The sequence below is a fragment of the Phoca vitulina genome, unplaced genomic scaffold (assembly GCF_004348235.1).
Source record: "Phoca vitulina isolate PV1807 unplaced genomic scaffold, GSC_HSeal_1.0 scaffold64, whole genome shotgun sequence".
Classification (NCBI taxonomy): Eukaryota; Metazoa; Chordata; class Mammalia; order Carnivora; family Phocidae; genus Phoca; species Phoca vitulina.
Genome location: NW_022589767.1, coordinates 1,826,677 through 1,838,816, shown reverse-complemented (window position 1 = coordinate 1,838,816; position 12,140 = coordinate 1,826,677). Strand labels below are relative to the sequence as shown.

At 45.5% G+C, this 12,140-nt stretch overlaps 1 protein-coding gene across 1 annotated transcript; it reads right to left on the bottom strand.

Annotated features, from left to right (window-relative positions):
* Window positions 1-6,764: 6,764 nt before the first annotated feature.
* CDKN1B (cyclin dependent kinase inhibitor 1B) lies at window positions 6,765-11,858 on the bottom strand. Its single transcript, XM_032391774.1, has 3 exons — window positions 10,915-11,858; window positions 10,257-10,386; window positions 6,765-8,138 (listed from the first exon to the last, which is right to left on the bottom strand). The coding sequence occupies exons 1-2, from the start codon at window positions 11,387-11,389 to the stop codon at window positions 10,265-10,267; spliced, it is 597 nt and encodes a 198-aa protein (XP_032247665.1). The 5' UTR covers window positions 11,390-11,858; the 3' UTR covers window positions 6,765-8,138; window positions 10,257-10,264.
* Window positions 11,859-12,140: the final 282 nt, after the last annotated feature.

Sequence of the window (12,140 nt, the reverse complement as noted above, 5' to 3'; positions counted from 1 at the left end):
TTGCAAAAGCTCTTACAGGCAATGAATTAGGTGACTGGGACTCAAACACAAGCAGTCTGATTTGAGCCTGAAATGCAACCAGTGTCTCACAAAGGATGGGACCCACAACACTATGTGTGAGATTCTTTTAGACAGAAAATGGACAACTTTAAAATTTTTCCAGTACTGTGTATACACACACACACACACACACACACACACACATATATATATCCGTATATATATATATATATATGAATGTATCTAAGTATGTAGGCATGTAGGTATGTATTATTAGGGCTTAACACATATAATTCACCACTTTAACCATTTTTTAAATGTACAGCTCAGTGGCATTAAGTATATTCACATTGTTGTACAACTATCACCCCCATGTCATTGTCTCTGACTTTGCTGATAGCTTTTGCCATGCAGAACATTTTTGTTTTTATGTCATTGAATTTAACAATATTATATTTAATAGTTCTGCTTTGTTTCATATGTAGAAAGACCTTCCCAACTCTCAGATTATGTTTTTTAAAAATCCTCTGAAGTTTCTTCTGGTATGTCTGTAATTTCATTTTTTTACACTTTTTTTACACTTTAGTCCTCCAGGGGTTGATACTGGTATAAAGTATGAGATAAGGATCCCACTCCATTTTTTTTAATGCCTATAGGAAATATATTTCCAACTAAACAAATTCATTTTAAATCCAAATGGGAAAAAAAGCCAAGCAAAAGCAGCCAGGAAAATTCTGAAAAAAAGAAGAGTAAAGGGACTGGTTGGGTATGGAGGATTAGTACTACCAGAAATTAAGACATGATTCTAAATTTGCAGTAATTAAAATAATATAGTCCTGATTACATAAACTGATAGAACAATGGAATGGAATAGGATAATCAGAATTTACCAGAATTTAGTATAAAAGTATAAATTTAATTGCCATCTTTATCATGTTGAGTATTTCTATCCAAGAGTATGGCACACATTTTCATTTGTTCAAGTCTTCCGTTAGAGATCCATCCACAGAGTGAGAACACAGCTCCTTCTGCCCCCCTGCCTTCCTGTCCACTACAGAGAAAAGTTACCTGTGGACACTTGTTTGGGGTCTAAATTGTTTTTCAGAGTCATTCCTAACATATTGGACTCCTCAGTCTATTTACATAATGTGGAAAGCTGTTATCAAGTCTGATTTATCAGACATATCTGTACCATATTTCCATAGTCTGGGCTCAAACCCAATACTAAATGCTAAAGGATGAAACAGTAGGTGTTAGGTGTTGGCAGAATTCTTTTTTAAGAATTCTTTTTTCCAGAGGCTGAGTTTGGGCCTCACTTTCAGTTGGGAAGTTCGGATGGCAGCAAGAAGTTACTTACTCCTCAGTATTACTATTCTCCACTCTCAAAGATAGTGCTTCAAGGGGCACCTGGGTGGCTCAGTCGTTAAGCCTCTGCCTTCAGCTTAGGTCATGATCCCAGGGTCCTGGGCTCCCCACTCCACAGGAGGCCTGCTTCTCCCTCTCCTTCTCCCACTCCCCCTGCTTGTATTCCCTGTGTCTCTCTCCGTCAAATAAATAAAATCTTTAAAAAAAAAAAAAAGATAGTGCTTCAAGTTATCATAGGTGTTGGTCTAGAACAGCAATGTCCAATAGAAATATCATGGGAGTCACATATGCAACTTAAAATTGTCCATTTAACCACACTATAAAGTAAAAAGAAACAGATGAAATTTAATATTTTTTATTTAATCCATATATCAAAAATACGATCACTTCAATATGTAATCAATATAAAACTTATTAATGAGGTATTTAACATTCTTTCTCGTACTAATTCTTGAAAACCTGGTGTGTATTTCACAGTTACAGCACATCTCAGTTTGGACTAGCCACATTCAATGCTCAACAGCCACATCCGGCTTCTGGCTACCATACTGGACAGTACAACTCTAGAAAATGGTAAAGACCAAGGAAAATTGCTTAATTTACTGGATATCCATAAAATTCAAGATTGGAAATACAGTATCTCGAGAGTCTAGAACAGACTTCGGAGGTATCTAGTCCTCACACTCAATTGATATATGTCTCTTGTCTACAATGTCCCTATCAAGGGGTCATCCAGACTAGTACCTGATTCACACTTCAGGAATGATGAACTCACTGCTTCCTGAGGCTAGCCAGTCCATCTGGGGGCTTTCTCAACTCAGACAAATTCCTTACTAAGGGCACAGGTAGGTTGGTTTATGGTGGTCCGAGGAGCTTAGTTAGGTTGAGCAAGTAAAGGCTTAGTTGGGTTACGAAGGATTGGAGGAGTTAAGAACTAAAAAATGGCTGGGGAAGTTAAGAACTGTTAAGACTGAAGGCTGGGCTGAAGGCTGGGCTGGGCGTCTGGTTAAAATCGTTAGCTACACCGCAAGAAAAGTAATAGACCCCCAAAATGTATGTACATATGCCGGCTTCACTAATCTGAAGATAGAGTGATTTGAATAATACTTTGAATTATTATAAACTTTTGAAATTTTCACAGCAAATTAAAACAACTGAGTTACAATTAGTAAGGGATATCATTTCTATTAGACTTGTAATACAAATAACATTATCCTAAATCTTAAAGGACTTTATCAAAAGAATTAATTTCCAGACCCAGAAACCAAAGGCACTTTAAAAGTCATACTCCCTTTCTCAATTTTTTTCTCAATTTTATTTTAACATTTTCCTTACTCAAAAGCACTCTGGAAATAGAGAAAACTTTTTTTAAAAATCCAATAAAAATGACAGCAACTGGTTGAATTATGATGCATGCTAGCTGAGTAGCGCTTGAAATAATAGACCTGAGCTATATTTACATCTCCCCTGTTTCTTTCTTCTTTCCCCCACCCCGCCACCTGGGTTGTGAGGAGGTGTTCTTTTCCGGGCCACCTTCACCCCCAGCCCCAGCCCTCCCCAAGTCTACCTTTCCAAGGCAAGGGAAGGTGCATCCTCTCCCGGGCTCCTGTCAGCGCCTCCCTAGCACCTCTGGCCAGCAGCCGGCGAAACGGCGCGCCCTGGACATCCATTAACGTTTTATACTACATCTCTGCCCCCGCCGGAGCTACTCAGTTTGTTTACCGCGGCCCCACGCTCCTCCACCCGCCTGCACAATGTCAACCGCACTTCGGGGCAAAATGTTGGCACAGATGCTCCGCCCCCGCGCCTCCCCAAAACTCCCCAACTAAAACACCCCACCTCGGGCCGCCGAAGTGGGTTTCCTTGTACGAGGTGGGGTACTGTATTTTTTACAAGAAAACAAGCATCCAAAAAAAAAAAAATTCAAACTGCACCGGCGGGCCAATGGGGAAGGAGCGGGAGGTGGGCGGAGGAAGAGCGCGGCGGGCGGGGCGGGCGCGGGGGCTGGTACCGCAGGGGATTCGTGAAAACGCGCCGGGCGCACGGTTCGGGGCCTTTTTTTTTTTTTTTCCTCTCCTTTCCTCCCTTTCCTCCCAAACCAGCTAAAGCGCGAGACTCCGCCTGAAGCCGCAGCCTTTCGGATCCACCTTAAATCTTCAGTGGACTCGGCGCAGGGGTCAGTGGGCGCAGCCAATGCCAATCAAGTTTACAACCACCAGCACGGGAGGGAAAAAAAGGAAAAAAAATAATCTTCAAGTTCTCGAGTCTTACACGCATTCAGACGGACGCACGCACTCACATACATACACTGGCACACAAAAGGAAGGAGGGGGTGGGGGGACAGGCGCCCGAGGCGGGGGGAAATGTTTGCAAAACGCTCGTTTGGGGCTCAGTGCCCGCGGCCCGAGCGCTCGGGGAAGGCGCGCGGGAAGCGCGGCCCGACCCGAGCGCCATGATGGTCGCCGCGGTTCGGAGCCCATTTTCTAGAGGGGGAGCTGCAATGATGCAATCCCCCGGCCCCGCGTCCCGGCTGCGCGCCCTTCTCCCTGCCTTTTCTTCGCGTTCCTTTGAGGCGCGTCGACGTTTCGCGCCCAACACGCATCGATTTCTTTTTGTATTTCGTGCTTTCTGACAACTGCCTCCTGTATGTCCCCACGCGAGACAGGCCTGGGACGCGGACGGCCGCACGGGGACTTGGGTGTCCGTGCAAATACTAACTTTCGCTTCTGCAGGGTCTGACTGAGGCTGACCCCACCCCACCCCACCCCACCCCCACGCGAGCCGAGATCCGGGAGGTTCCCCCCCGCCCCGGGTGGGTGGAGGGGATCTAGCAGGACCGTGGGCCCTCCTTCCCTGCCCCCCCCCCCAGTTCTTTTGCAGGATTTTTACCTTAATGTTGGCGGAGAGGGAGGGGAGCGGGTGTAGGGTGTGGCTCAGGTGAAAGAGATGGCAAATTTAAAAAAAGAAATTCACACTCTGAAAAACAGATTGGAGATCCCAGACGTGCTTTTAAAACACCTTTTCAATCCACAAAAGCTTATGAAGAGCAAGTGTCTACGCTCACAATGATGAAGATGAAATGGCGAAGGAAGCGTTCCCCGGCCGCCGGGAAAGGTCGCTCGGCGCGGCCGGGGAGGTGGGCGCACCGTGGCCTGAAAGGCCGCGCGCCCCGCTCCAGTCCTGTGGATTTCCACGGTCCCCTCCGTCCCCCAGTCATGCCCCTGGCCCCACATTTTCCTATTTCTTCCCTGCCCCAGTCCCCCGCGCTGGACAGCAGGGGATGCGATGGGGGGGCACTTTGCAAAGCGGCCGTAAGATTGGAAGCGACCCCGCAAGCGGCTGTGGCGCTCGGCCCCTCCTGCGCGCCGCTGCGGTCCTCCTTGGCCGCCGGCGAGCCGAGAAGCCTTTCGAAATGCGCGGGGCTGCGGATCATTGGAGCCCAGGGTGGGGGTGGGAGCGGGCTGCTGCCCTGAAGGGTCCACGGACTCGGAACGGTTCTCTCCCCTTCGCTCAGATCCCCCCGCCGCTCTAGAACTGGCAAGGTGCTGGTGTGGGGGGTATGACTGTGGAAAGGAGTGGGGGCTTCCCCTTCTTTCTTAGCCCAGAGGGGAGATGATGAGGGAGGAAAGTTTGTGAGAAACCGCCCCGCGCCACTGCGCGGGCCGGGGCGCAGCCTCCCTCCACGGCCTGCGGGCGCCCCGGGCGCGGGAACTGCGCGCAGTGACCCCGGCGGCGCGGGCGCTGCAAGTGGCAGACGAGCCGCGAGACTCGATGGGCTTTTCGTCCCGGGGCGCCAGCCAGCCGGACCCCGCAACTGCCGGGGCGGTCGGGTGCGGGGCTTCGGGACAGTTTGGGGAGACGAAGACGCACCGGCCTGGGGAGCGGGGGAGCGGGTGGCTGGCGCCCGCGGCCGCAGCCCATCATAGGGGCGCCCGCTGCGATCCCCGCCGTCCGGGGCCGGGGAGAGGACGCTCCGAATCTCGGGGACGCACTTGGAGAGTTGACACAGACGTGTAAAGGACCGACCCGGTGACTTGGGGGCTGCGTTCCTGTGAACGTGCCTGGCGCGGCGAGCATCCACTTCTTCCTGGCCCAGCACTCCTAAAACGCAGTCTCTCAAAATTCACATTAAAGATGCCTCTTGAGGAAAGGAAAGTGGGGTACAGGCAGCAATTAAGAGGATTTTTTCCTCTGTCAGAGACACTTTTTTAAAGTACTCTTTTTGGCTCAGAGAAACTAATTTTACTTCATTATTTCCTGACTCTCCATTCCTTCCTCCCCATTTTGAATTGTTTTTCTTGCTTTCTCAGTGTCTTCCTGAAAAACACCCCATCTGCGTGTTTTGAATAGAATCACAAAAACACCTTTAGCCTTTAATTAAAATAATACCTACTTGGAAGATGTAGCCCAGCCACCAAAGGACCTTCTTTTTCCCTTCCCGGCAGCCGAAGAGAGTCAACCTTTTTTTTTTTTTTTTTTTTTTAAGCAACTTCAGGTCAAAATAAGCTGAAACTCTCTTGTTTAGAGCCCCTTTTGGGGTGCAATAACGTAAATGCAACTATTTGAGGTAAACAGTTTAACCTAAATTCAGATTTTTGCAATTTAGCCATCTGCAGATGCCCAGAAAAAATAATTTACTTTTACACCTTAGCTACATTTTTAAGAGAATGTAAAATAACAGGCATCATTTTTTAGTAAATTTGACTTTAAAATGCCTTGTTTAAATTTTTCTTACTTAAATAAAAAATATCTATCTCTGCCACGTGGATATGAGGCCCCAAACCCTCAGATTTGGTATTTAGATTAACCAGTTTTAGGTTGTGTAGATTATAACCAGGAAATTTCAAAATTGAGGAATTTGTTATGACCAGTTTAATTTGAAGAATACCTTTTCTATCTAAATTAGTGTGGAATGCATGCCAATTTCTAAAGGACCTATGTATATCTTAATACTTTGGACAAGAGGTGTAGATTAAATGGTCTGAACAATTGCTCTCATTTCTCACAACACTTCCATGTGTAAATACAGAATTTAGAGAAGTCACCATGTTACTTTCATTTTCAATCCTGCAAATGTGTGATCAGCCAGCCTACACTTACGTAAAAATTTTTGGTTCTGACACATATCCTATAAGACCTAAATATTTGAACTAATGGAGATTTGACAATCTTATTTATATGAAAATGTGGCTTTTCCACTTCACATGTCTAAAGCTTTGCTCACTCAAACAGAACTAAGTGGAAAATAGTGTCTACTACATTCAGAGCCACATAAACATCATCTCAGACGCGGGCCTAAATTATCAAGATTATTTGCTACTTCATGTTATATTTGTGTAAGTAAGACTAGAATGCCAGGTCAAATACCTCAAGCTTAATAAAGTACATTACAGTTCAACTCAATGAATAGCTATGGAAGTTTTCTTTATTGATTGCTTGATATGTAACAATAATTGGCATCTTTTTCACACATTACAAAAAATTATACTTGGCTCAGTATGCAACCTTTGAAGCATCGCCATTATTATTTAACAGAAGAAAGGAAAAAACCTATTCTACCCAATACAGCATTTACAAATGCACAAAACATGCCACTTTGGCTTGTATATGGTCTAGATTAAAAAAAAAAAAATCTCTTTTTAACATAAATAAGTTAGTATAATTTTTCAGTGTCTTTACAGAGTTATGTACACAGGTACACTTAAATGGTTTTGTTTCATACACATACACAGGCAATGTAAAAATACTGTTTAAAGATGTAGTATCCATTTCAGTAATTCCAAGTGTGCTTTTCTCTCTACACACTTTGCTTTAAAAACACCATTTCCTTTGGGCAAATTAACAAACAGAACGAGAAACTTTAAATTAAAAATTATTTCATTATTTTTTATGTGAAGTTACAGATCTTTAAAAAATATCCAAAGATTTGGATCATTTTTGACTGTGTCTACATAGCCCAAAGTCCAAATAAAATTAAGAAAATTTCTCAACAAACCTGATAAAAAATTAGACGGTTGATTCTGAGCATTCAGAACTCCCCCATACATCCCACATTTTTGCCCAGAATTACCTGAAATGATTACCTAACTGCTGAATAATTAACTGGTAAATCCCAATTTTAAGAGGAACTGGGGGTGGAAGGGGGGAGGACTGAGGATAGTTTTTTGCTGTTGTTTAAAAAAAAAAAAAAAAAAGGCCATTTGCCAGTATATAACGGAATCATCATATCTCCCAAATGACAAAAAGCTTCATGTAAAAATAATTAGCCATTATTTGCAACCAGTGTTCAAATTCAGATGATTTTTTTAAATGAAGTATCAGTTTTCACTGAAAGAGACCTTACATCTTTAAAGAAAACAATTCAAACCCTTCCCCAAAACTGCTTCTCTCCATGCAAGTCAAATATTTTTCTCCTTGCTCTAAATGGAAGCAAGCTCTTCATACCCCCCCATGCCAATTCCTCAGCCCCACCCTACCCTCCCTTCCCCCCGGAAGTTTATATGCTACATAAAAGGTAAAAACTATATACACAGGTAGTACAATGAAGCAAATAAGGAAAAACCTAATTGCACAATGCTACATCCAATGCTTTTAGAGGCAGATCATTTAAGAGTGCCTAAAATTTTAGTGTTATTGTGTTGCTGCTTTTCAGTGCTTATACAGGATGTCCATTCCATGGAGTCAGCGATATGTATTTAAAAATTTTAATTTATATCTTCCTTGCTTCATCAAGCAGTGATGTATCTGATAAACAAGGAAACATGCTCTTAATTCTGCAAAAGAAAAAAAAGAAGAAAGAATTAGGAGAAAAGCACTAGAATAACATTACCAATGAAGTACAGGAATCATTTTGTCACTGTCTTAATTGTGAAATACCTGAGCGATGGAACAGAAAGTGTGTACTGAAAGTTGATGACTATAGTCCTCTCCATACAACGTTTCCTTCACTGGATTTTTACCCTCCTCTGTGTCGTGTATTTTTTAGAGCAGTGGGGCTCACCAGTGGGCAGTTTTGCCCCCCAGGGGACATTTGGCAATGTTTGGAGACATTTTTGGTTGTCACATTGGGGGTGAGGAGGGTGCTACTGGCATCTGTTGGGAAAGGCCAGGATGCTGCCAAACATTCTACTAATGCACAGGACAGCGTCCCACAACAAAGAATTATTCAGCCCAAAATGTCAATAGTGCAGAGGTTGAGAAACCCTGGTCTAGAGAATCGGGGTCAAAGACAGTAAGAAAGCAAGGAAAATTAAGAAACTGTAATACTTAAGAGTATCAGAATCTTCTAAATTTGAAAAATAACTGGAACTATAACATAAATGTTCTCCAAAGAAAATTCTACTAATGTTTTTTAAAAACCTTCCACTTTCTTAGTCATATGCAAAATATACACATGAATGCTTTTGAGTAGGTTCTTACTACTACTTCTAGTATTCTCTGAACTGGCAATATTTACTAACAAATGCCTCTCTGTATGTCAGAATGGGGTCACATCAAAATCCAGTAGGTGTGATTCACTGCGGCTCATCTGATGAGCTAGGCTACAGGTCACAAACCACAAGTCCCAAGCTGCAGGTTGCTTCAGAAAATTTTTTTCATCCAATTTTCCCACTTCATATACAGCTGTAATGTAATATAGAGGTTCTACAGTGATGTTTTGTATAAGCTTTGAAAAATGTCTGATGTGTGTGAAGAAACTATGATCTAAAAACACAGGAAACTGGAATCTCACCTTAATCTCTTATGTTTTTTATTCTTACCTTTTTGTAAATGGGGATTTTTAAATTAATATCAACATCTACTAAGATCTCTTTATATGTGAAGCTATGAGTGTTTTGGGGGGGGGGGGGGAGAAGAGCTGGTGTTTGTCCGTAAGAAGTTTTCAAACTATTAACATATGCACTTTGATCATTATGGACAGCCAATCCACAGAAAGTTGAGGGCTGAATTATTCAAATTAGCTCTTCATATTGATCAGATTTTAGTAGATGGAAAACAATCTCCCTTCTCTTGTGTGGGGTAGACCTACCCTCGCCAGCCCTTATATCTATTATCCGTTTTCCCTACAAATATCCCAATCATCCTGTTATAGCACAATTAGACAATTAGCATACACATGCTGACGTGTTCCTGGATTGCTTACTCCAGCAGAGTTAATTTAACTTCTGCTTTGCAACTTCAGTGTTGTCAGAAATTCTGTAGGAAGCTTAGTATTTTTCCATTTTACAGCTTTCCATTTTGTTTTGTTTTGTTTTTTTAAATACACAGCGTTCCTTTGCTGTTCCCCAAATTTGTAAGCAAACAGGGAAAGTGGCAGTTTGTGAAAATGATAAAAGAATGTAACATATCTCTCTATTCACATTGTTAATGACTGGATTAACCAAATACAAGCCATCTGTACCTAACTTTTCCCTCAAATTTTAAATTTAATGACTTACTTGCCATTTTCCCACGTATGGCTCAAAATCTATTACTGACTCAACTTGAACCTCTGGGAAATGAATTCTCATGAAGTGGGACTGAGGCATATCCCAGTTCTTGTTCCGTTGGGGGAAAGAAAGCTATTGTTCCCAACAAGTTTTGGTGGGATTCACAAGGAATGGACCTTCCTACTCATCGGGCCTTGGTCACAAGTACCTGGCTAGGACACTTGCTCTGGTTTTTCCGTGTTTCAAGGAAAAATGACCTCAGGACGTAGAAACTGTGAAAAAATTCCAGTATCCCCACCAGGGAGTCCCAGCCTTCCCTATTCCTACTTTTTTGACCTCACAAAATATAAGCAAAATAAAAACCCACAAGCTCTAGTCTGCCAGCAACCACTAAGATCGGGTATCTCGGGGTTTGAAAGCCCAATTCGGGTGTCAGTTACTTGCTCCCAGTAATCAACCCACCGAACAGTTTACGTTTGACGTCTTCTGAGGCCCGGCTTCTTGGGCGTCTGCTCCACTGAACCCGCGTTCGGGGAACCGTCTGAGACATTTTCTTCTGTTCTGTTGGCTCTTTTGTTTTGAGGAGAGGAATCTAAGGGCAAGAGGGAATTTTAAAAAGAACACACACAACCTTTATTAGGAAAACAATGGCTGACAGAAGTTGGCACAATAATCAGGGGATGAAAAACCCACACCTCCACCCACAATCCTGGATCCCTCATTCTCAGTGGCCTTTAAGGGCACAAAATGAGGTTGTTTGCACATAACAGAAAGTGTATTCTACGCCCCAAAGCCCTCTCTCCATTGCAATGCACAAAGGGAGGCCGTTGATAAACATCCCAACGTAATCACAGACCCACCGCCGGCTAGCTGGTAGGAACTGCGATGTTTTCGGCTCGAGAAATTACCAGATCATACCATCTCGGGCTCCTGACTTTAAAAATCATCCACACACAAGCGGTCAGCCGGACAGCATCTAAAACCTAAGATTAGGACAGTTCGCTCCCCCAAAGCTAAGGCGGAATACTCCGAAAAGAAAGCGGAGGTTAAGGACCCTCAAAGCAGGCCAAAGCGGTGCCCCGGACAGACAGACATTTTCTGTTTGGGGAAGGGTCATTACCGTCTGTGGCAGGTCGCTTCCTTATCCCGGTGCACGGCTCCGCTAACCCGGTCTGGTTGTCGGGCGTATCAGTCTTTTGGTCTACCAAGTGTGTGTCCTCTGAGTTTGCCTGAGACCCAATTAAAGGCACCGCCTGGCGGTTCCCGCTGACGTCCTGGCTCTCCTGCGCCGGCACCTTGCAGGCGCCTTTGGGTGGCCGCGGGGGTCTGTAGTAGAACTCGGGCAAGCTGCCCTTCTCCACCTCCTGCCACTCATATTTGCCCTCCAGGGGCTTGTGATTCTGGAAATCAAAATTCCACTTGCGCTGGTTTGCCTCTTCCATGTCTCTGCTGTGCTTCTCCAAGTCCCGGGTCAACTCTTCGTGGTTGACCGGGCCGAAGAGGTTTCTGCAGGCGGAGGGCTTGGGGTACTCCGCCTGTCTGGCGTCCATCCGCTCTAGGCTCGGGCTCCCGTTAGACACTCGCACGTTTGACATCTTCCTCCCCGGTCTTCACGGCCGCCTCGCGCGCGCGCGCTCGGAAAACAAAACTGAACAAAACAAAACGCCCCGACCCAGCCCGAACCCCTCTTATAAGCCCTGCGACCGCGCTCGGAGCCAAGAGAAACAAACCCGGACAAGTAACTGCCCGAGCGTCAGGGGCGCGCTGGCTCTGGGGGAGGGGTGAGGGGAAGCCCCGGCCAGGCAGCCGAGAGCCGCCGCCGATCAAGTGTACCGGCGAGCGAGAGGGCGGGGAGGGGAGGGGAGAGGAGAGAGGAGGGGGGTGGCAAAGCCAGTCCAAGTCCGGGCTGCAGCGAGCCCGCGGGTCCCGCCAACCGAGCGGCTCTCCAAACCTTGCCGGCGTCGGAGTCGCGGAGCGGCGAGGCAATGGGGAGAGGGGAGGGGGAGAAAAACACCCCGAAAAGACGAGCCCCCTTTTTTTAGTTGCCCAATATGGCGGTGGAAGGGAGGCTGACGAAGAAGAAAATGATTGACACCGCAAGTCTATTTAAACAGAGGAGGAGATCCATTGGTTGCGGCGCCGGGAGCCGCCCCGCCGAGGCTGGCGAGCGCGGCCTTAAGGTGGCCCGGCGCGGCCGCGACGCCTCCCCGCCTGCCCGCGCGCGCCGACTCCGACAGCGCCGCCCGGAGATTGGCTGGTCGCGTGACTGCCGGAGGTGTGCCGCTGCCAGCAAACCTGCTCCGGCTGGCCTTGGAGAAATTAAAAACGAGACAAACAAACTCGCCA

Coding starts and splice junctions, on each gene's coding strand:
- CDKN1B (XM_032391774.1), bottom strand. CDS start 11,389: ATGTCAAACGTGCGAGTGTCTAACGGGAGCCCGAGCCTAGAGCGGATG. Junction 10,387..10,914: donor GAAGCGACCTGCCACAGACG/GTAATGACCCTT, acceptor TCTTGCCCTTAG/ATTCCTCTCCTCAAAACAAA.